The 24,233-nt window shown below is 37.9% G+C and overlaps 1 protein-coding gene and 1 non-coding gene across 2 annotated transcripts; one reads left to right on the top strand and one right to left on the bottom strand.

The window, feature by feature from the left end:
• The first annotated feature begins 75 nt into the window (after window positions 1–75).
• On the top strand, window positions 76–23,876 carry eef2k (eukaryotic elongation factor 2 kinase). The gene is made up of 21 exons (XM_059324641.1): window positions 76–346; window positions 974–1,127; window positions 2,549–2,829; window positions 3,449–3,705; window positions 4,232–4,291; window positions 6,679–6,779; window positions 10,652–10,712; window positions 10,828–10,865; window positions 11,753–11,924; window positions 12,800–12,949; window positions 13,408–13,540; window positions 13,625–13,752; window positions 15,327–15,546; window positions 16,471–16,535; window positions 16,877–16,954; window positions 17,344–17,400; window positions 20,242–20,373; window positions 21,514–21,702; window positions 21,792–21,916; window positions 22,754–22,932; window positions 23,407–23,876. The coding sequence occupies exons 4-21, from the start codon at window positions 3,457–3,459 to the stop codon at window positions 23,514–23,516; spliced, it is 2,247 nt and encodes a 748-aa protein (XP_059180624.1). The 5' UTR covers window positions 76–346; window positions 974–1,127; window positions 2,549–2,829; window positions 3,449–3,456; the 3' UTR covers window positions 23,517–23,876.
• On the bottom strand, window positions 995–1,076 carry trnal-uag (transfer RNA leucine (anticodon UAG)). The gene has a single exon. It is a non-coding gene; the product is annotated as a tRNA-Leu (tRNA).
• Window positions 23,877–24,233: the final 357 nt, after the last annotated feature.

Below are 24,233 nucleotides of genomic sequence, written 5' to 3'. Positions count from 1 at the left end.
AATATGGTAATATTTTTGTGCACCATTTAGAATTTAGACATATTTCCATCCGTTTGCAGTTGTGTCAAACTTTAGTCATGAATATGAATTTGTTCAGAAGGTCACACACTCGCACCATCAGCTGTGCATGCGGTCCCTAGACCAATAGGATTTCACCAATTAAGTATGTTAATTGAAGACACAGAGGCAGGCTCTCCTCACTTCAGTTGCTGTCGTTCCAGGGGACACTACTATCAGATCTGCACTTTCATTGCAGTATCATAGCTCATCATCTGGACTCCACACCATTTCATGCTTGGACTATATTTTCTTTCTTTTCTTTCATATCTGTGTGCGTCCTTAAGAGGTGAGTCCAGTGTTTCTGCAGTTTGTTTCTGTGTGTTTTGTCGCACTGTTTTAATTCAATACACTTATTCCTATGTCATCTGTATATTGTTCAGTTTATTTTCATGTTTATTTGCATAGTTTATGTCGGACTTTCCCTCCCGTTAATTTGTACTGTGAACGCTTAGGCTTCAGTTAGGGACCGTCGTGCAATTACCTGTTCTGTGTGTGTTTAAAAGGCCTATGCAGCGGCACCTTTTTGTACAAATATGGAAAATATTGACGCTCCCTTATTCATTTCATGCTTCTCCTTCTCATTCATTGTAGTTCAATTCGGTCATCGTATATGTAATCATTCATATCCATCATTTCAATTGACAAGGGTTTCAAGTTTGGTGATTAGTAACCAACACCTCTTTTATAGTATTGTTACATTGTAACAGAAAAGTGGTTGTACAATGCAATGCTTCCAGCCACAAGATGGCACTGATGTATCAGTCCCTGTTGTATAGTGACTTCAGACAGAAGCTGACAAAAATATTCTATTTTTTTCAATCTATCTATCTATCTATCTATCTATCCATTTTCTACCTTTTAATCAACCTTCTTATGTCTGGTATTGTTTATCTGTCTGGGCTTTATATTCAAGCAAAATAAAAATAAAAAGTTCTGGCAGCGGTGGGATTCGAACCCACGCCATCGAAATGACTGGAGCCTAAATCCAGCGCCTTAGACCACTCGGCCACGCTACCGTATTGACTCTAGTAGACAGACCAAACAACTTAACTGTGCCAGATACTGAAGTGAGTGTTTTGATGTACCTATGCAAGTGACTGATTTATAACTGCTGAATTTTATCACTGTTGTGACACACAACTGCTGATATTGGTTAGCTTACTAACGTTAGCTAAGACACATGTTTAATGTAACTACGGAGTCACACAGGGTTCTCGCTGACGTTAGTATTTGGTATTTTTGATCGTAATAACATATTAAAAATGTAATTGAGGTAATCAGGTTAGGTTACTTACTCGTTAATGTTGCTACTCTCCTGGTTTCCGAGATGTAACGTTAGTTTAACGGTAACGGCTGAACCAGGACCGAAATTAACGGTTAACCGTTGGGACGTTGACATGCTGGAAATAAATAACGTCACCCTGTTAAAATAATCGCCTAACTCATTTTTCAAGTTTTGCAGGAAACACAAAAAACTTGTCCAAAAGTGTAACATATGACATTTATTGATCATTTCATGAAAAAATTATGTAACAAAGGATGGCTATTGACATAGTAATAACACTGTGTGTAAATTATGTAACTTAAGAGAAATAAATGACTTTTTTTTATTTTTTTTAACATGCCGTTGTGTGACTTATAAGGCAAGATATGGTAACACTTTATTTTGAAGGTGTCTACATAAGAGTGGCATGAGCGTGTCATAAACATGACATGGGATGTGTCATGAACATTAATGACACTGTTTCTGACAGGCTTGTGTGACTCTTATGTAGACACATTCAAAATAAAGCGTTACCATATCTTGCTTAAGTCACAAAGGCATGTTCAAAAAATTGCCTAAGTCACATTTTATTTTGACTTAGGCATAATAAATCCGCTTATAGGCTTTTATCTTATAGGGGTAAAATCACATGACCTGATCAACTGAGGATGTAGGTGATTTTACCATAGGTGGCCGGCGTCATGAGGAGATGATTTAGGCAAAAAAAACAATTTTACAAAAAATGACTCGAGGATGAGGCGATTATTTTAAGTGTGACGATAAGCTAGCTTGGCAGTTTGTTTACGTCTTTTGTATGACATGTCACTTGTTGTACCCTATTTAATATATAACAAATGTGTAGTAGTAGAAAATTCCTGACGGAGGAGTTTCCTCACGATATTGAGTTTCAGGTAACTGAAAATAATTTACTTGTGTACATAACGTCACTCTGTACGGACCGTACTGCTGGGAGCTGTTTACCATCCGGGGCTGCTTTTAAGTGCTCTCATGTCGTCGTAACTTTCATTTACGCGTGTTTCTGCTTTGAAATAACCATATCATACTGTTTATGTATTTAATACAAAATGTTTAAAAAAAACACTAGAAATAACTGTTAGTCGTATTTGTCTTGTTTATGTATTTATTTACCGTTCAATGGTAGATACATTCTTGGTAGTCTTTTTTACATATCGTCTGCTTATGCGTGCTTCATCTTTCTGATAGTCTTGAAAGCAGCAGGACGCAGAGGCGTGGCTGTCAGAAACCACTGTTGTACGTGCAGCGGGCTCAAATCGTCGTGGAGGACGGTAACAAGGAGTACAGTCCGCTGCCAGGCACGTCCCCGGACCTTCAGGATACATTGGAGAACAAGGAGCGACCCAGTCTGGTCCGGGAAGACGATTTAACGGCAGCTGCTGCAGCCCTGTTTAGTCTGTCCTAACTTGCAAAGTGAAACTGTGAGACGGAAGAAGACACGTTCCTACAGTCACAGTCAGCAATTAAAGGTGTGTTCCTGCTCGGCTCAAAGTATGTTGTTTTTTAATGCGTGCATCTAGCAGCAGGTCACAACAGACCAAAGTAAAGTTGGGGAAAAACGCTGTGCAGCATGCTGTAACATAATATACAATATCAATGGCCGCTGCTGCTGCTGCATGATTCAATGGGAGCATGTTGTTCCAGCAGGAGTGCAGGAACTTTATCTTGCTTCGGTCTGGATTCCTCTTCACCAGCCAGCTGTTACACTGTGAATCTGCAAACACAATTACCTTCTTATTACAGTGGAACATACTGGTGCTTACAGTTGCCAAATAATATGCATGTAAATTGCTTTTTTGTTTGTAATGTTGATGCTCGCCATTCATTGCTTTAATTCACCTTATTTTGCATTTGATTTATTTCAGTTTTCTGCATATGATGGTGATGTCTTGGTGCAGCCACATGTAGATAACTTCCTTACAAATGGGATTAGATGCAGAGTTGTGCAGCCATGCTGCAGGGTTGTTGTGAACACGTACTAACATGGCTGTCACGGTTTAACTCTCTTTATGTGGCTTCACTTTCCACTCACTGCTCTCTCTCAGTGCGCTCACACTCCTCCTGACTTCTCTCTTGTCAACATAACAGGAGACATCATGGAGGACGACCTCATGTTCACCATGGAGGAGGATGGCAGTGCCAAGAGACCCCCTATCCATCGAAGTGCCCCACACCAGCGGGCCTCCTCACTCAGTGATGCCAACGCCAGTGATGATGATGATGAGGAAAACCTCATCTTCCCCATCCTGGATGACTCAGCCAGAGAAATTTGTCACTACCTGAAGAGTATGGTTTACTCCCGACAGCTGTCAAACTCTCTTCCTAAGGCCAATTTCATGTTCAGGGTGAGTTGAAAAGTCAAAAGTATCATAAAATGTTTAAAAGGTGTTGGAGGACTGTTTAGTCAAGCTAAAAACACAGTTTATATTTAGTGTTTTATGCTTATGCATCATCTTCAACACTACGTTCTGCAATTTTCTGTGCGAACATCTCTTTGCCTTATAAGGAAGGTTGCTCTGTGCATGCCTGCACACACACACCAGTATGTTTATCTGTTTATTGAAGCTGGTCAGACACCTCTTAACTGTACTCTCTCTAAAGAACAGGAAGTACCAGAGAGAGGCTTTCACCTCATGTTATTATGCTGCTTGTAAGCACGTCTCTCACTGCTCAGAGTCCGGCCCTCTCCACATCAGCAGTGAGCTTAATCGAGTCTTACCACAGCTGCTTGAATGAAAGGCCTAGTGTTGTTGTTATCTAGAGCATCAAACCACTTAGTGTTGTTAAGGATATTTGAGGATGCTGTGTGTATGATTTTTGTTCTTGTTTGCTGATGAAAAGCCGTCCATTTTCTTTACTTTTTCTACATAGAATGAAACAGAAACGGAGTCAGAACCTCAGTCGTACAAGGTTTTGTCTCAGAGCGCACGGGTATGTTACAGATTAAATTATATCTTCCTTTGTTCCCTTTTCACCAGTGACCATCTACGCCTCCTTGTTCCCACTCCACTCTGTAATTTACTGTGCTTTTACTGTGCTTCTCCAACCATACTTTCTATCTATATCATTTCCCATGACTCTCTTTATGATTAGGGGTGTCATAATTCTCCAAATCCACAATTCAATTAGGCTTTTAGTTTTATGGTCACGATTTATTTTACATTTCTCGATTTAAAGTGTATTTTCTTTAGCACTGAAGGCTCATTGTTAGACGATGTAGTCTTGATTGATTTGGATCAACAGATTACTGGTTTTATGCCCTGACAACTGTCATTCACACTTATTCTTTTAAAAAAGACACATGGGATCAAGTGTGATATAAATGCCACATTTTTCTAGAATGTACAACACTAAGGCATGTGGTCATTTTTTTTAATTTTGCTTATCCTGCTTCTGATTAGAATTATAGAAATTGAAAGCTAATTTGGATAAACTTTCAATCTGGAATTGAAATTGTGACACCCCTATTTATGACTGATGCTATGTGTATTCTAATGGATGCATCCTCCCTTTCTTCACGATGTAATCCTGTGTTTTATTTAATTAATCCACGCTTTCATAACACTATTTTAGAAAACTACACTGACAAAAAGCACATTTTTCGTAAGCAAATGTGCAAATTTCAGAAAGCTAAATTTTATTATAAGTGCTATTGCTTGGGAAAAAAAAAAAAAAAAAGACACAAATTGAGTTGCGAGTTAAAAATATATTCGGAACATGGCAGGTCACTTCAGTACCTAAAGTCTTGTGACGGGGCTGTAGTTTTTCTGTTTGACGTGAGATGTCTCACGTCTCACAACTCCGACACTCTAAATATAAACTACTCCTGAATGCATCATATGCACAACAATTGCAGCGAAGCAATCTTTGGCTATAAAACGTCTCAGGCTGCCTACAATAATGCTCATTAAATATGTATAAGAAAAGTTGAGAATGTAAACACAAATAATAATAATAATAATAAATTGAAAAAAACCCCCAATATATCTGTTCATAATATTTCGTATAAGTATATACATTCAGAGGTGAAGACTGTAATAAAACAGTAAATACAAGTATATAAATGGTGAAGTGACATTTTAAAGTGTCATGTGATGTGCAGCAGTCCTCTGGCTGTGATATGAAGCTGCACAGTGCCACGAGGGGGACGTGCGGCTGCTGTGCAGGACAGGACGGTCAGGGTTTGGGTTACTGGTTCAGGTTTGGATTACCAGTGACACTTGAATCATGGCTCCTACCAAGAAAGTTTTTTTTTGAAAATGGCGTAACTGCAGATAGCCAGTAAACACGTGGTGATCACATTCATTTTGATGATTATTTAACCCTTTTATCAGGCAAAGAACCATATTTGGTAACTTGAGTCTTGAGACATCTATAACAGGAACTGTGGCATCTGACCAATCAGTAAATCAACAAGATTCAAGCTTTCCTTTATTGTCATTGTATTAAAAAAGTATACAGCTAAATGTACGTGTGCTTCATTACGCATATGTAATAAGTAGTCTAAATAGATAATAAATAGTTTAAAGGTTAAAGATAAAGTCGTGATGGATGCAAATGGTGTGTTATTGTCTATTTAGGGTTGCTGTGGGAAAGAGACTATAATAGATATAATAATAATAATAATGACTCAATTGACCTCGATTCACAATATAAAAATGAAACATTTTGCAAATAGTCTTGTAATATCCTCCAATAACACTTCAGGGTTGACATTTATAATTTCCAGGAGTGCCCTATAAAGGGTTAAGCTTCAGATTTAGATCTCTTCCTTAGAGGCCTGCCCCATACTATAAAAACTATGTATTCATCCATTAATTAGTTAGATGTCCATGTTATTATAAAGATTGTGTCCCTTCTTCCTTCTTTTCTACTGGAAATATTTGTCTTTTTTCCTTGCTTCCTGAACCTTCCTTTCCTCCTGATGTGCACGCTGCTACAAACTAAATACCTGTCTTTCTCACAGCAGCTCTTCGTTTACTTTGGTGTGTCCCTGAATTTTGTTGTTGAATGATCTGCATTGTAAGCTTCCCTAGCCCTAAGCTGATCCAATACAAACACTTTGAAGAATGATGCTGTTCAATGCAGAAACTGTGAAATTTAATTTGCACTATTGTGGAGCACAACACAGGTACTTAGAAGGGAAACTGTTGTATAGAGAGAGGATGAAAAGGCTTTGAATTTCCTATTATTCTACAAATTAAATTTCATGCTTTCCACATTGAACGGCTTCCCCTCAAGCTATTTGGGGACGGATTGTTTTATTGCATAAAAACAAATACTGTCAGCTCACAAGTGGTGTTTGTTCACTGCAACAGGACCATTGGAAACATGCGATAGAAAAGGCCAAAGCCATGCCCGACCCCTGGGCACAGTTTCATCTGGAGGACATCGAGACTGAACCCTGCATTCGTTACAGGTACCAAATACTCTGTGTGGCTGTGGGTGGGTGGGTGGATGATGGATGGATGGAAGTGAATGTTGGATTTTGTCTTTTAAATATGTAGTCCTGTTACATATGTTCCGTTACTTCCCAAACCTGCTTGTTAGCAACAAGTCGCAATATCCATAGTTTTTGCTGCTAAATGATCCACTATGGTCACCAGCTAGTCACTAAATTTGTCTGTCTGCTGTTTGGTGCTGGGCAGGTTGCATCTGATAGGTTAATAATCAGAGTTTAATTCACTGAAAACATCTGCCAGTGTGATTGAGAAGTTGTGAGCTAAAAAAAACCCCAGAACGATTAGCTGAAATGGTAAAACACTCCAGTACTAAAACCACTAAGGAACTGCAGAAACGGGTGATAATTCTCACGTCAAGCAACCACTTTCAGAATCAGAATCAGAGTCAGAAATACTTTATTTATCCCTGTGGGGAAATAGTTTCTACTGTATAAGAATAGAAAAAGAAGTCCTTCTGTAAACAAATACAGGTAAAAAGTAAAAAGCACCCTACACTAAATTCACAACAATTCAAATACAAATGCTAGTCTTTCACATTTTGTCATCGATCCATTGTTTATACAAAAACATTGATAAGTAGATTTTAAATATTAGGTTTTAACATATTTGAGTGATAGTCGACAGAGATTCCCTGTTGATATTAATCAAATTGACCCATTTGAAAGCTAAAAAAAATCAAAAAGAAAAAAAATTGTTACATTTTATTTTTTGTATTTACCTAAATTGTATTTTTTCATTAAAACATTTATTTTTATTTAAATATGTAAAATTGAAAAAATCAATGTCATGTAAAACCATTGTAGTTTATATGTAAGTCTTTCCAATGTACATAAAAAAAGTTTCAACGTGCATTTTTTTTTTTATGAAAAAGAGTGAAATTATCCTCATTAAACCATGATGCACTAAATATTAATTTAAATGGTTAGTAATGGCATTATTAATGAAATATAAACAATGTTAATTGGGATTTTTTTTTTAATTAAACATGCCCGGGGTTATTGCTGTTCCTGAAAAAACAAACATAACAGTTCTCATAATCTCATAATCTGCTCAGTGGAGCTTCCTGCAAGCCCGGACTAGTTTTTACTTTAACAGTGTGGTTTTGGAGCAGATTTGCACACATTTGACATAATTTCCACTGTGATCAAAACGCTTTAGTTATGACTGAATGAATGATCTTTATTTATACAGCAGCTTTCATGCAGCTCAAAGTGCTTCATAATAAACTGTTGACAAACATTACTGCTCCGTCACTGGAAACAATGACGCCCGTTGGCTGACCCAGTTACTATTTTATGTCGTAGTGGTCACTTGAGTGTGCACTAGATATTAGAGCGACATGGCGGCTGTATAAACACACACACCTCCTGCAGAGCCCTCAGACGTGGGCAGCCTTCTATCAAAGCACACAATAGAACGGGTGTGGGCAGAAAAACAGGAGGAAAATAAATTCCTTTGCTTGGCCGGTTACATAACTAACAGCACTTGACTGCAGAGAGGAGGGATTGTCAGGAGTTCTCTTTTCGTGTGCTAATTTTACCCACATGTAACCTCACTCCTCCTTCCCTCCCTGAAGCCCCCTGTAGTATCAACTAGAAGGAATGAATGTCACGGTACACCGTGTTCCCAGGCTGAGCCGGGTTGTTGGCAGAAAATATTTTGGATGGGGAATAGAGTGCTGTTTTTGTGTGAGTGGAGAAGAAAAGATGAGTGAGTTTGTAGCTTCAATGTACTCCGGTTTCAGCTGTGAAGACTTGCAGCTGCACCTACAGTTCATGCAGTGTTCATTAACTCACACACCCCGCCAAGTCAAACAGACACACTGACCCAGACATACAGTGTGTACACACACATTTGTATCCCTATATTGACTGTACACGTTCTTCCCTGTCGACATGAATTCCTTTAAACCTAAATCGAAGGAGAAGTGGGCTCAGACAAAGTGGCCTTTCACACACATGAAACACACACAGCTGCATTCTTCTCTCTCTCATTGTTTAGTTTTTTGTCCGTGGAGAGGAAGCGAGATGCTTTATGTGCCTCCATGATAAGAATTAATAATGAGCTGTTGACAGGGGAACTCGCTCACAGGGGGCGAAGAGTACCTCGGGTACCAAAACTATCGAGACCAGAGCGTTTTTGTGCTCTTCTGTATACTGAAGCAGAGTCCTGGAAGAGTTGTAGACTGTCCAGTGTGAGTGATTTGTAATGTAACAGGTGGAAAAACAAGCATTTTCACCCACAGAGCAGGGTCACAGGGACCCACAGGTGGACTTCATCACAGCTGCTCTACTTAAAAGGAGAAGCTGTTTTACAAAGCTGCTGTTTCAAAAATAGTAATGCAAGTTCGCCTGCAACTACAAAATATTTTAAATTATCTCTAGCTTGTCTGTAGCTTCCCAGTCTGTTGGTATGTGCACACAATTTATCCATCCTTTTTACCACTGTTTTTGCCCTAAGAGGCTGATATTTGTCATGGGTGTTTGTGTTCATGCTAATTGGCTAAAGGGGGACCTGACAATGGAAGTGGCCTATTGCAGAAAAGCCCAAAACTTCCAAGACTCCTACAAGATTTTTTGGAAAGGTTGGTCATGGACTGCAGCTTCTTTTTCTTTAAGACAAAGAAGCATTACTTTAGAATGACACAAAGTTGTGCCCACCTTATAGCAACCACAATGTTTTATCTATGAGCCTGAAAGTGGCTGTGGATTTGTCTGTGAATGTGTGCATGTGCATACTTTGTTGCAGATATCACAAATGTGCGATTGTTTTTGTCTTAAATGAATCTGGTAATCCTGTAAAAAAGTCTGTAAAATATATAAAAATCCAGAAGCCCAAGTATACATCTATAGATTACTTTGTTTTTGGAGCCAGCAGTCCAAAACCTAAAGATTAAAGTGACACAAAAGACTCAAAATCTAAAAGCAGAAACAAGTTTATGTTTGGTCACTATTTGGTTTCTACCTGTCCTTTCAGAATATCTTACTATGTGCTCTGTGACCTGGCTGCCACTTGGAAAACAGTACAGCATACATTCACAGCAGAGAGGGGACAGGAAGGGCTGCTAGAAGAGGTCTAACTCAAATTCTGGCATTTTGTGCCCTTTTCCAGTTTCCTGTCTACTTCAGCTTTAAAGCTCGGTAGCAGCACAGAACAACAGCAAAAAAAAGTCCACTTTGATGATTTATTAATAAATTCCATATTTTGCACATCCCTGTATTGCACAACAACTTGCAAATTCAGTGCAACGTCCTGGGTTTTCTTCCAGCTTCGGGACCTTTTATTACCTTTGGTCATTCTGCTCTCTCTCTCCAGTCTGTCTGCAATAAAAATTTATGATCAAGTTGGATGTCCCATCTGTATGCATACTGCTTGCAACACACTTATCTCAATAAATTAGAATATCATTAAAAAGTTTATGTCAGTAATTCAATTCAAAAAGTGGAAATAACACATTATATAGATCCATTACACACAGAATGAAACATTTCATCTTAATTGATTTAACTTAAATTATAATGGTTATGGCTTACATTTAACGAAGACCTAAAATGCAGTGTCTCAAAAAAATGTAATATTATAAAAGACCAATTTGAAAAAAGTATGTTTAATATGGAAATGTTGGCCTCTGAAAAGTATGTCCATCTATGTGACTAAATACTTGGTTGGGGTTATTTGACTTGAACTACTAGGCATTGACTTTTCCATGATATTCTAATATATTGAGATGCACCTGTATGTACTAAAAGTAATACATTAAAGTATGCAGTTTGCAAATCAGCAATAATTACTGTTAATTTTATTCTGAATTGACTTTCCCTCTTCATAGGTACAATGCCATCACAGGAGAGTGGGCTCAAGACCAGGTCCACATCAAGATGGCTGCTCAGGTACTTCTGCTATCTAGGAAATAATTGATTGATTTATTTGCCAATATTTTGAAAAAACACAGGTGGTGGTGAGGCCTTTCAGTTTCTTATCTCTCGTCTCCTTTATTTCTCACAGCCGTTTGGGAAAGGGGCCATGAGGGAGTGCTTCAGAACGTAAGTTGAGATATTTTTCTACATTCATCTGTTCTCATACGGCGGTTATTGGCCTGGAGTAACGGAGGCCCTCGTTGTCTCAGTGTAAACAAAGAGGAGTATGTCTCTCGTAGACTATAAGCGGTGAAGGTCCACATTCCTCACATTTCTTGCGTGAGCTCGGGAGAATAGCTGCTGACGGATTCAGTAACATCCCAGCCAAAGATGGTACTGAGTATATAAAGTCCTCCATGATGCCACTGGGGCTTTAGATGCATTAATTCCCTGGATGTTTACTCTTCTGGGTGAAGGAGAACTGACACGTACAGTGGTACTGTGTTTTGGCTTGTGCATGGCGTTGCAGAATGAGGGACAAAAGGGATAATGGTGTAATTGTTAATGTGTAATCCTCAGTTGTGTGGGAAACGTAACAGAAAGGCATCCATCACCCTTCCACTGAAAAGTTGCATGTTGAAAAAAGCCAGAGCACGAAAATAACTCCTGCAAGCCCAAACAAGTTAAAAAAAGACTATCTACATGTGAAACATTGGTATGTTGTTCCTGTTGGAACAGTATGTGCGTTTGGAGCAGTTTCGCCCCAAATTAACATCAGTTCCAATTGATACTATGATCATATGGCTTCAGTAATGAATGAATAAATTATCTTTATTTATTTCGCACCTTTCATGCACAGAAAGCAGCTCAAAGTGCTTTACAATTGGCTGCTAAAACATTTCCAAACCATACATATTCACAGAAATGAAGCTAGGAAATAAGTGTTGCTATTATGTAAAAATAATTCAAGGCTAAGTATCGATATAGGCTATATTAGCTTTGGGTGTACTGCAAATATATTTCATATATGACTGAAATGCTTCTCACAGCTGTAATGTTTTATTTTCCTCCAGGAAGAAGCTGTCAAATTTCTCGCACAGCAGCAACTGGAAGTCAGCATCCAATTATGTGTCCAAGCGTTACATGGAGACGGTGGACAGAAATGTTTACTTTGAGGACGTCAGGCTGCAGATGGAGGCCAAACTGTGGGGAGAAGAGTACAACCGCCACCGACCTCCCAAACAGGTAGAGCAGAGACACGGCGAGTGATTAACACATGAAATCAGTGATTATCCCTCAAAAGCACAATCCTGATTTGGAATTACAGCTGGTTTAATCCCCAGACCTGCCACAATAATCACAGTATTGACTTTTATGATTATGAATATTTTGCAGCTTTTGTCAACAGAGCCTGGTAGTCCATTTTATTGATTGCTTTTCTTATATGCTCTTCTTATTTTAAATTTTTTTTTTGTCATATTCTAACTCCAATTTTAACTTTAATTTCATTGCACTTTGAAAGGGTTTAATGGCATTATTGTGCTATTTTTCAAATAAAAAATAAATTATTTTTATTTTTATTTTTGAATTGTTTCTTTTTCTGTGTTTTGTTTTGTTTTTTAACTGTAATTATGTAAATACATTGTGAAGCACATTGAGTCTGCCTTGTGCATGAAATGCGCTCTATAAATAAATTTGAATTGAATTGAATTGAAAAAATGTACTTAAAACAAAGCGAACCTCCACTCCAAAACTGAGGTACATATTAAACTGTAAATATCATGCACCATTACACTCCAACTTGTGATTATTTCCATTATCAATTGATCGTTTGATCTAAGAAATACTAAATATAGTGACTTTGCAAAAACTAAGATTATGTTGTGTTGTTCTGTCCAACCAAAAGTCTAAAAATAATTTTGCTTGAAAAAATGACTAAAACAATTATTCACTTATCAAAACAGTAGCCCATTGTTTTTCTATTCTATTTCTATTTGAGTTAATTTACTTATTATTTTAGCTCTGCTTGGATTTAAAATCTGCTTGTGAGTTTTACTCTGCATCATCATCAAGTTGCTGACACTGTGACTTAGTGTTGTTTCTGTCTCTCTGCTCCTTAGGTGGACATCATGCAGATGTGTGTGATGGAGATGACGAACAGGCCAGGTAACCCGCTCTTCCACCTGGAGCATTACATCGAGGGCAAGTACATCAAATACAACTCCAACTCCGGCTTCGTGAGGGACGACAACATCCGACTCACTCCACAGGTATATTTATGTCATACACCACTTATACTGCACTGTATATATTTCTGTATATATGTAAATATATTTATTCATTGATGTTTATACTACTACATGCAACAACTTATTTAACCTATTTAACATGCTAAAATATATTCAACTCCAATATGCAATATCTGTAAAATGCAAAGTACTTGAAAACAAACAAACACAAAAATAAAATATTAATAATAAATGCCAAATAGCAAAAATGTATGTGTATAGAATGTATGTATATGCCTTATTTTTTATATGCTTTGGTCTGTCTTCTATATCTTTGTGTCTGTACCTTGAGCTGCTGTGACAACTAAATTTCCCCACTGCAGGATAAATAAAGTCATATCTTATCTTATCTTAGGTCAGCGCCAGCACCTCTTGGTTCACACCAGAGTTCATAATAATCATAACCACTTCATAATCTTTAATCCTTTTGTATCCATCAGGCCTTCAGTCACTTCAGCTTTGAGCGATCAGGCCACCAGCTGATCGTTGTGGACATCCAAGGAGTCGGAGATCTCTACACTGACCCTCAGATCCACACAGAGCAGGGGACTGACTTCGGAGATGGAAATCTAGGTGCAGTTTTAGTTTGATTTTGCTGCAACATGCACCGTTCTAAATGATTTAAGAGGCTCCATCTTAGTCCTATCTGTGTTCCAGGTGTGCGAGGCATGGCACTGTTCTTCCACTCCCACCTGTGCAACAAAATCTGCAAGAGCATGGGCCTGACGCCTTTCGACATCGCCCCTGCAGAGAAGAGCCAGCTGGACTGCACTAACAAACTGCTCGTAATTTCTCATTTCTAACTTTATTGTAAGAAAAGTGCACTCCATAAAGTGGAGAAAAGAAGAGTTGCATGTCACCCAGTTAACCCTTCCAGCTCCCTGACAGTCAAGATTAGTTGCTCAGTACCAAGGTTATTATAGTTAACGAAAACTAACAAAAGTAAACTAGACTTGAAAAAACATTTTCGTTAACTGAAATTCAAAAAAATTTAAAAAGAGCTTTTTAAAAAACGATAGCTAACTGAAACTGTATTTTGTGGTTACAAAACTAACTAAAACTACAGTTAAAGTGAAAATGTTTTCGCCTTTGTCAACTTTTTTTTATACATAAGCCTTTTTTATGTGTTAATAACGTTATTGGGGCTAAAATGGATAAGGCAAAGGAAATAAAGGCAAAATTTATTATGACCTTTTTGAATCTCGCACCCAACAAATACCCCATTACAAAAAACTAAAAATTGTAAAAACTAAACTAAAACTAAGCATTTTCAAAACAATAAAAACTAGCAAACTCACTCTAAAAACGAATTAAAACTAACTGAATTTGAGAACAAAACTTCACAACGAAATTAAAAGTAAAACTAATGAAACATCCAAAACTATTATAATCTTGCTCAGAACATATCCGGTGTAATTAATCAGCAAACTCTGCTTCAAAACTAGGCCGAGGAGTCCAGCAGTATGAGGGATAAGCTGCAGACAGAAATGCACATAACTGAATGCTTATGCAAGGTTGAGATAATAATGTCAGCCAGGGCCAGAAATCAGCTGCGTGTGAAAAATAATTTTCTATAATGAGGTTAAAGGGTCCTTTTAGTATGAGAGATTAGCTACGGACAGACAGATATACACACTCACAAGGCCAAATGCTTATGCATGGCGGAAATAATTAATGTCAGATAGGGCCAGAATGCAGCAGCGGGTCAGGGTAACAATAGTTCCTACTGTCAGAAAAAATGATTAGACCATTGTTTTCATCAATTTCTTGTTTATTTTAATGCCTGGTACAACTAAAGTTACATTTGTTTGGAAAAATATAATGATAACAACCAAAATAGGTCATAAGAGTTTAATTTAAGAGCTGATATCTAGCCATTTTCCATGGTTTTCTTGATAATAACCAAAATCATTATCAAGAAAACCACGAAAAACGGCTAGATATCAGCCTGTTAATTAATGTCTTATGAGCTATTTTTGTTGTTATCATTATATTTGTCCAAATACATGTACTTTTAGTTGTACCAGGCATTAAAATGAACAATAAATTAGAGAAAACAATGGTCTAATCATTTTTCCGTGACGGTATATTAATGATAATTATGAATAAAATGCAAGAAGAATTACAAATAAGATTTTTTTATTTAGCATTGCATGCTGTTCCCAGTTGCAACATTAAGGCATTAATTTAACAACTCAATATGCAGTCTAACATGGTATAAAGAAAGAACAAAGGCGGAAACATGTGCTGCATTCAGATTTTCAAATGAAATAAGTCTTCCTGACTTCCTGGCTTTACCCTCATCTTCTGCTTGTCTGTTCCCCTTTCCTCAAGAAGGATTCATCTTATTTTATTTCAGAAGTCGGCTCAGACGGTGCTGAGGGGCTGCGAGGAGCCCTGCGGTTCTCCCCGTGTTCGTACCATGTCAGGCAGCCGCGCCCCACTGCTGATGTCCCGCCTGTCTGAGACGTCTTCTGCAGACGAGAGCACGAGTGACGTGGACTCGGTCCCCTGTTCCCCTCTCACACTCCCCTGCTCCCCGCTGGCGGCACATGGATTTATGGGAAAGTCTCCTTTTGGTAAGTTATCATTATTATTACATACTACACATGTAAAACACTATATTTTAATGAAGTTTAGCATGGTGTCCACATTGTAATGGATGGATGGATAGATGGTTGATGGATATATAGATAGATGGTGGATGGATGGATGGATGGATAAATGGATGGATGGATGGATAGATGGATGGATGGGTGGATAGATGGATGGATGGGTGGATAGATGGATGGATGGATGGATAGATGGATGCATGGATGGATGATAGATGGATAGATAAATGGATGGATGATAGATGGATAGATAAATGGATGGATGGATAGATAGATGGTGGATGATAAATGGATAGATAAATGGATGGATGGATGGATGAATGAATGGGTGGATGGATGGATGGGTGGGTGGATAGATGGATGGATTGATGATAGATGGATAGATAAATGGATGGATGGATAGATGGATGGATGGATGGATAGATGGATAGATAAATGGATGGATGGATGGATGGATGGATAGATGGATAGATAAATGGATGGATGGATGGATAAATGGATGGATGGATGGATGGATGGGTGGATAGATGGATGGATGGATGATAGATGGATAGATAAATGGATGGATGGATGGATAGATGGATGGATAAATGGATGGATGGATGGATGGATGGATGGATAGATGGTGGATGGATGATAGATAGATAGATAGATAGATAGATAGATAGATAGATAGATAGATAGATAGATAGATAGATAGATAGATAGATAGATGGATGGATGGATGGATGGATGGATGGATCCTTTATTAATCCTTTATAGTGTCACAGCAGCTTCAAGACAGACATAAGTGCAAAGTTATTTTTGTGCATTGTAAAATCTTATAGCAGTTGGTATAAAACACCTCCTCTCCTAATAGTCTTGTGTTATGTGCATATGTTTGTTTTGCAGGCGTATATTTTACTGGAATGAATGAACACGAAAGAAGCAATAACAACAACACAGGTGAACACAAGGTGAGCAAGAAAAACACAAGTTGCCTCGTTATGATTATTCATTTTACAACAATTGGAGAAAAAAGTGGAATACATATATTATATTCAGAGTTACGTCAGTCCCCCTCAGCTCCATATTGAGACCCTAGAGCTTTGTTTTTACTGTCAGTTTTGTATGTTTTTTATGGTACATTTGGATCTATTTTAAATAAGATTATGTAAAATGCACAATCAGCACAATAAGAAATGGATATAATGCTTAAAAATAAACAAATGAATCGGATACTGGAGCTGGAAAGGTTGCTGGCATACAACTAACGAGTCTCTACACTGATTTAAATGTATTGTATTTCCGTCTGTAGGAGTCTGACAGTGGCGGGGACAGCGGTTACCCCAGCGAAAGGAGGAGTGAAGGCGATCCAAATGACCACGTAGATGGGGTAAAGATTTCACTTTCATTTGGTTTCATTTTGACCAGAAAACAAAATCCATGATTTATTTTAATTAACCTACAGATAAAAAATCACAGGTATCTTAAATGTAAATGCAAATACATTTCTTAAGATATGTTATAACTTGTTGGAATAATCTATTTCAAGTGTCCAGATAGGATTTACAAGTATAAATACCTCTTTAGCTGAGTTTTCTTTTATATTTTTGGAGTTATTAGACATTAATTTCTCTTGTTACTGTTTGTAGCTCACTGTCCTCTGTCCTTCAGTCGTCTCAGTTGCTGTAAAGTCTGTTAACATTTCCTCTTCTCCTCATAAAGTCTGACTGTTAGATTTTAGACTGTAGATTTATAAATGCATGTTGTATCATCATGTAGGCCCATCATCGCATCCAAAGACATTATTCTGAGTCGGATGAGGACAGTGTCAGACGGGTAAACAAACGTAGAGACAACTGTGTGTAAACATCATAATCATCCTCACCCATGATCAAATAACTCTCCTCTAATCTTCTTCATCCTCTTCACTTTGTCTTTTCCAGTTGTTTTTTTTAATCACTTAATGCCAAGTTCGCACTACACGACTTCTAGTCTGAGTAAACCCATGCTGCCTTGCACGCTCGATATCGTTTCGAACTGCAAGCCGGCATGGTGTCCATGGCTGATTCTTAGCCCTGCTTTTGGTTTCCAATCACAGAACGGGGAGGGATGGCAAGACGATGACGAGTACTTTTTGACAGACGGGAAGCTTGTAGTTTGCTTATGGGTCTAACATGGCTGCAGCAGACGCGAAGCTCTCTTTGGATCTAGCTGTAGACGGTGTTCTAGATAGTTTAGAGTGAAAGTTTATTTTAAAAGAAGAACAACGTTTGACTTTACACTCCTTTATCACCACCCAAAAAAAATGTTTTAGCCTTGCTTCCGACAGGATTTGGCAAAAGCCTAATCTACCAACTAGCCCCGTTAGTGGCTAAGCTAATACAATTGGCTAAGAGCTACGATAATATAAAACTTGGGCATGGGTCATCTGTAACAAAAGGACAGAATCAGAATATTATTATGGTTATTATTATTATTAAAGTAGGTTTTCATACAAGGAATTTGAAAAAGTCATAATTCAGCTTGTCTGCAGTTTAATAATAAAATAAATAAAATATGAAATAAGAATTAAAATAAACAAAATAAATAAATAAAAAATATAGAGTAATAATCATAATCACAATAATGATTACAATATAAATACATAAAATACAATACTTTCTCTTTTACATCAACCCATTTTATGGGTAATATTATCATTGTGCCTTCAGTAAATAATTAAAATTACATGTCATTTAGCTGACGCTTTTTTAAGATTATTTTTTTTGGCATTTTGTTGCTTCATTGATAGTGAGAGACAGAAAGGGGGTGATAGAGGGGAAGACATGCGGCAAAGGGAGCCCAGGCCGGATTCGAACCCAGCTCCGCCGCAGCACACGGCACACATGGCCAGCGCTCCACCGGTGTGAGCCACCGGGACGCCCCATTTAGCTGACGCTTTTGTCCAAAGCGACTTACAATAAGTGCATTCAACCTGAAGGTACTAGCCTTAGACCAAAGGAACCAACTAAGTACATAACTTTAAGAGCCATCTGTAATTGCTACAGCAGTTCTATACGTTAAAGAAGCGAAGAATATAACTTTTTTATTTTTTAATTTATATATATATAGATAGGTGACCATGACTTAACCAAGGTATTGTTGGAAGAGGTAGGTCTTCAGCCTAATAATAATTATTATTATTTATAAAATAGATGAGATGATATCTGGAAACATGTTCTCCTGTTCTCCTTATTTCCTTTTTTGGTTATTATTTAAATATATTTTTCAATTCTCTGTAGTGACTTTTTAACAAGAAATTTAAAAAAAATCACAAAAACAAGAACAATTGCTTAGAAAATTGTGTAAATTAATCTTGTGAATAAAAATAAACGTTCTGCGGATTGTTTGCTCACTTATCGCGTGCATGTCTAAATGTAGTTTGGAGACCAGACATTACACATATCCAGGATTCCTCCTGGTCAAAGATGTAGAACGTTTGTGTCGCCGGTCAGTCACGTAATGTGAAAAATTCCAACGACTTCAAGACTCCCGATCACAAGACTGAAAGTCGTGTAGTGTGAATCAGCCGTAATTTCACAACAAAACCCATCCCTCACCTCTCCTCTAATCCAGCTCCTCCTGCACTTTGTGTTCCCTCATTAGAGGAAGATGGTAGCTCCTCCAAGAGTCTCAAACAATTCATACAATGAGGAAAATCAGTCGGTGAATATTTGCATGGAGGCTTGTAAATCCAGCTGTTGCTCCTAGCTTTATAAAGCATGATTTTTAAAGTTTGATTTGATTAGAGAAGCTGCCCACTGTTTCCACGTCCACTCTTCTTACAGATGAGTGACTGAAAACAGGCTGAAAATGCAAAGTACAAACAAATTAAAAGTAACTATTTGGAAACCCGAAACAGAAACACCATCTACCTCAGTTTCACACCATCTTTCTACTGAAAACTGCTGTGTGTTGTGTTGTGTGCTGCTGTCTCCATGCTTTACATGAGTTTATTTTAAAAGAAGAACAATGTTTGGCTTTACTCTCCTTTATCACCACCCAAAAGGATGTTTTAGCCTTGCTTCTGACAGGATTAGGCAAAAGCCTAATCTACCAACTAGCCCCGTTAGTGGCTAAGCTAACACAATTGGCTAAGAGCTACGATAATATAAAACCAGGGCATGGGTCATCTGTAACAAAAGGACAGAATCAGAATTATTATTATGGTTATTATTATTATTATTAAAGTAGGTTTTCATACAAGGAATTTGAAGCTGACCACTGTTTCCACGTCCACTCTTCTTACAGATGAGTGACTGAAAACAGGCTGAAAATGCAAAATACAAACAAATTAAAAGTAACTATTTGGAAAGCCGAAACAGAAACACCATCTACCTCAGTTTCACACCACCTTTCTACTGAAAACAGCTGTGTGTTGTGTTGTGTGCTGCTGTCTCCATGCTTTACATGCTTTTGCTTCAGGGATGTACTCCTCCAGATTTGTGTCATTTATCAGTCAAAATTAGAACTTTTCTGCACGGGTACAGCCCTGACAGTGTGAGCTGTGTGATTTGCACCTGATTTACCTTCATCATTTAATTTGTCTTCTGATTATTGTGTTGCAGAACAGGTGGTATCACCTTCATACTTCTTTCTCCTTCTTGCATGTCTTGACTTTCCTTTTTATCCACTCAGCTGACGGAGGAGAAGTGGAGCTTCTACCATTCGTCTCGCGCTCACGTGCACCGACCATCCTGCGTGGCCACTGAGGTGGAGCGACTCAACGCGCTTCTGCAAAAGAAGATCGGCCAGTCTATCCTCGGGAAGGTATAGATATTAATAAAGAAAAAATAATAATATTTATGTCAGGCTTGAAGGATTGAAATGAACTCTCAATACCGTAAGATTATTGAAGATTGTTGAATTTTACAGAAACAAAAAACATCTGACATAACAACTTTTTCCACCAACATACACAGGATATTTTAGTCTTGAGAGTCAAAAAGGGTAGAATATTATTGTGTCCTACCCACTAATTATATACAGTATGATATATACTTACCTTGGCAGTACATTATTTTAGCTTTCAGGACAAGAAATCAACATATTTAGGGTTTGATGCAACAGGATATGATGCAACACATTTAATTTTAGATATCAATCAAAATAAGACATCAAAGTTCACAAAGCACAATGTCTTTCTGTAGACTTATTTCTCTTTTATTGCTGTCCAAGATCTTACTGGTACTTTCTTAACCACCATTTGCATTATTTTATTTTTTTCGCAGTAAATCAGTATGTTTTTAAAGTGTAATTTATGTAATCATTTTTACATTGTGAACAATGTTTTTTACATCCATTAGAAAGTAGTTTATGATGCAATTTGCAATAATAACAACACAGGTGAACACAAGGTGAGCAAGAAATAACCCAAGTTGCATTTTTATGGTTTTTAATTTTACAACAATTGGAGAAAAAAGTCGAATAGATATATATTCAGAGAGCTATGTCAGTGCCCCACTTTGTCCATTACAAATAGATTATGTAAAATTCACAATCAGCACACAAAAAGGATATAATGCATAAAGTAAAGACATAAAACAGATACAAGAGCTGGAAAGGTTAAGGTTAAACTTTATTGTCCCCAAAGGGAAATTTGGCTTGGGTACAGTGCATTGTTGCTTCATAAAAACCATCACATCACACAAAACAAAACGGGAAACATTGACAAGAACCTGAGAAGCATTAACATGGTACTACTTCACAAGAGGATAACATGCTTTAGAACCAAACGTGCAGAACCAAAAAATGGAGAGGGGAAAATATCAAACATATTATATGTTTGATGAGTTTTAGCTCCGACCTCAACATCTTCCTCCTGATTCTATCTGTTGCTGCAGAAAGCTGGTTTTAAGTCTTCATTTAATTTGGTTAAATATATTCTTACTCTCCTTCCTCCCCATCCAGGTCCACCTGGCGATGGTGCGGTACCATGAAGCGGGTCGCTTCTGTGAGAAAGACGAGCAGTGGGATCAGAACTCGGCCATGTTCCACCTGGAGAGAGCGGCGCTGTGCGGAGAGCTGGAGGCCATCATCGCTCTGGGACAGTGCTGCATGCAGCTGCCTCATCACATCCTGCCAGACATGGAGCTGGAGGTGCCACATACCGTTTATTTAGCCTTTTATTAATGTGCAAGAGGCAGCAGCATTGTTTTCTAATATTTCTGTGTTGTTTTTATTGGCAGGATAACGCAGGAAACCGGATGAGAGGTTTTAAGTATCTGCTGCTGGCTGCTGAGTCCGGAGACAGAAACTCTATGATCATAGTAGCCAGAGCCTTCGATACTGGGATCAACCTGTCAGCTGACAGGTCAGTGACTGTTATTTCTGGTAGCACTTTAATATACGACACTTTACAGCCATTTAGGACAAAAGTGTCCACTTCAAAAACGTTGAGAAAAACATTTTATATAAATATTTTCCCCCAGTTCTTTGGGTTAAATCTTTTAATCAACTTTAGTCCTGATTAAAACTACCAAATATTTAAACATTTTTGAAATTTTAACTCTTAAAATGCCAGTTTGATTACAAGATGTCACTGTTGTTTTTATGAAAAAACAAAACAAAAATAGAGTTCTTTTCAATATGATAAATCATAGGGTGCTGGGGCATTGAAAAAAATTACAGTCAAAGATTAGTATCATTGATTTTGATGCATTTTTTTTTCAGATTTAAAATGTACTAACATTAAGGACAAAAACGTCCACTTCCAAAAACCGCTATAAATATATAACATATTAAGATTTTTTTCTCCACTTTTTAGGGGTTAAATTTTCCAATTGACATGATGAAAACTACCAAATATTCAATTATTTTCTGGATTGTAACCCTTTAACTGCCAGTTTGATTACACGTCGTCACTGTTTTTTGTTACAGTCAAAGATTAGCAACAACATTGCATTATTAGTTTTTGTGCAGCATCAGATTTAAAATGGCAAAAAAGCATGCCGTACTCAGTAACACAGCCAAAACAAACATGCCCTGATGTCTTGTATTTTGAAGCTTGAAGTATGTGCATTAAGTTATCCCTTTAAACACACACAGAATCCTGCTCCAACAGCCATGATAATACTGCCCCCTAGAGGCATTTCTCAGCACAGTTTTACTACTTTTGTTGCTGAATTGTTTTCATTTTTCAATAATCCAGAAAGCAGGACTGGGAGGAGGCGATCCACTGGTATGACAGTGTGTTGAACATGACGGACTATGACGAGGGGGGAGAGTTCGATGGGACGCAGGACGAGCCCCGCTACCTGCTGCTGGCCAGAGAAGCAGAGATGTACCAGGAGGGAGGCTTCAACCTCAACGCAGACCCACAGAAAGCAGGTTCGACTCCCTGACTTGCTCAATATACCTGAATATACCTGCATACCCTTAAAGAAAAGTGCACTTGGAGGTGGATCACTGGTAGAGCATGCACCACTAAAGCTTAGTCCTTGCAATGCAGCTGGTTCTAATCTCTACCACTATCAATAAAGCTGAAAAAGTGTCCAAAAAATAACTTAATATATATAAATGAATAAAGGTCGACTGAAATTTGCCCCAGAAACAAGTGACTTCTCAAACCACTCCTGCAGCATAATTCATGACTGTAATGGTTAACATGGGTCCTTGAAATGCTCTAATTATTTTTTGCATGACTGTATGTTTTTATGATAGTTTAGTTAGTAACAGTGGAGCTCCAAGGAACAGAGGAATAAGATACATCACACTACACACACAATACGTGTTAGTAGTTGCAGACTGTTGCAGATATGTGTCACTGTCCATCCTAAAGTCTCCTACCTTCCCTCCCTGCAGGTGATCTGTTTACAGAAGCAGCAGAAGCTGCCATGGAGGCAATGAAAGGTCGCCTGGCAAACCAGTACTACATGAAGGCCGAGGAAGCCTGGGCGCTTATGGAGGAATAGTTCTGGATGCACATTTTTATTACAAATAGGCCACGGGAGTTCTGACTGATCGCCGGGACAGTTTACAGATTTTTTTATTACAGATTTTTTTGCCAGTGGTGCTGTGTGTGTGTTCAGGTTTAGGATCGGGCTTAAATGTCCAGATTTCTGTTCTTCTTTTCCTGTTTGTGAGTCACCCTGACTCCTTTTTTCTTTAATGTCTTGTCTGATTATCTTTTGACTAAGTGAGTGTGCTGGCTGTATGAAAGAGAAGGTCTGAAAGACCAAAACAAAGAAAAAAAAGTTTACTTACTTGCAGCAAATGTTAAGACATTTGTGTTGGAGGAATGTATGTAAAATAAAAATGCTTGGAGTTTCAAACTGTTAATAAAGTGTGCTTTTTATGGGAAAACACTTTTCATTTTTCCTACCCGATTATTAACCTGGAGTCCTCAGAGGAGAGGTTCAAAGTCTCTGGAGCTATTTTATTATTATTATTATTATTATTAGGGCCTGAGCAGGCAACGACCTGCGAGATCCCTATTGTATTTCGAATGATTCTTCTTTTTTTTTAATCATTCTTTTTATTTTTCTTGGTCCCAAATTAATGCATTTTTCACTAAAAAGTGACTGAGCTGGCTTCCGGTCGGTAGGGCAGATGGAGTAGACGTGTAGGTGGGATCTCTCGTGAATGCTGAACTTTTCAAACTACCCAGCCCTCAAACTTTACTGTTAGAA

Source organism: Centropristis striata, chromosome 21, assembly GCF_030273125.1.
Source record: "Centropristis striata isolate RG_2023a ecotype Rhode Island chromosome 21, C.striata_1.0, whole genome shotgun sequence".
NCBI lineage: Eukaryota > Metazoa > Chordata > Actinopteri > Perciformes > Serranidae > Centropristis > Centropristis striata.
The sequence above is the reverse complement of the archived record's forward strand: the minus strand, read 5'-3'. Positions and strand labels throughout refer to the sequence as shown.

Coding starts and splice junctions, on each gene's coding strand:
- eef2k (XM_059324641.1), top strand. CDS start 3,457: ATGGAGGACGACCTCATGTTCACCATGGAGGAGGATGGCAGTGCCAAG. Junction 10,713..10,827: donor ACATCAAGATGGCTGCTCAG/GTACTTCTGCTA, acceptor TATTTCTCACAG/CCGTTTGGGAAAGGGGCCAT. Junction 16,955..17,343: donor CAAATGACCACGTAGATGGG/GTAAAGATTTCA, acceptor ATCATCATGTAG/GCCCATCATCGCATCCAAAG.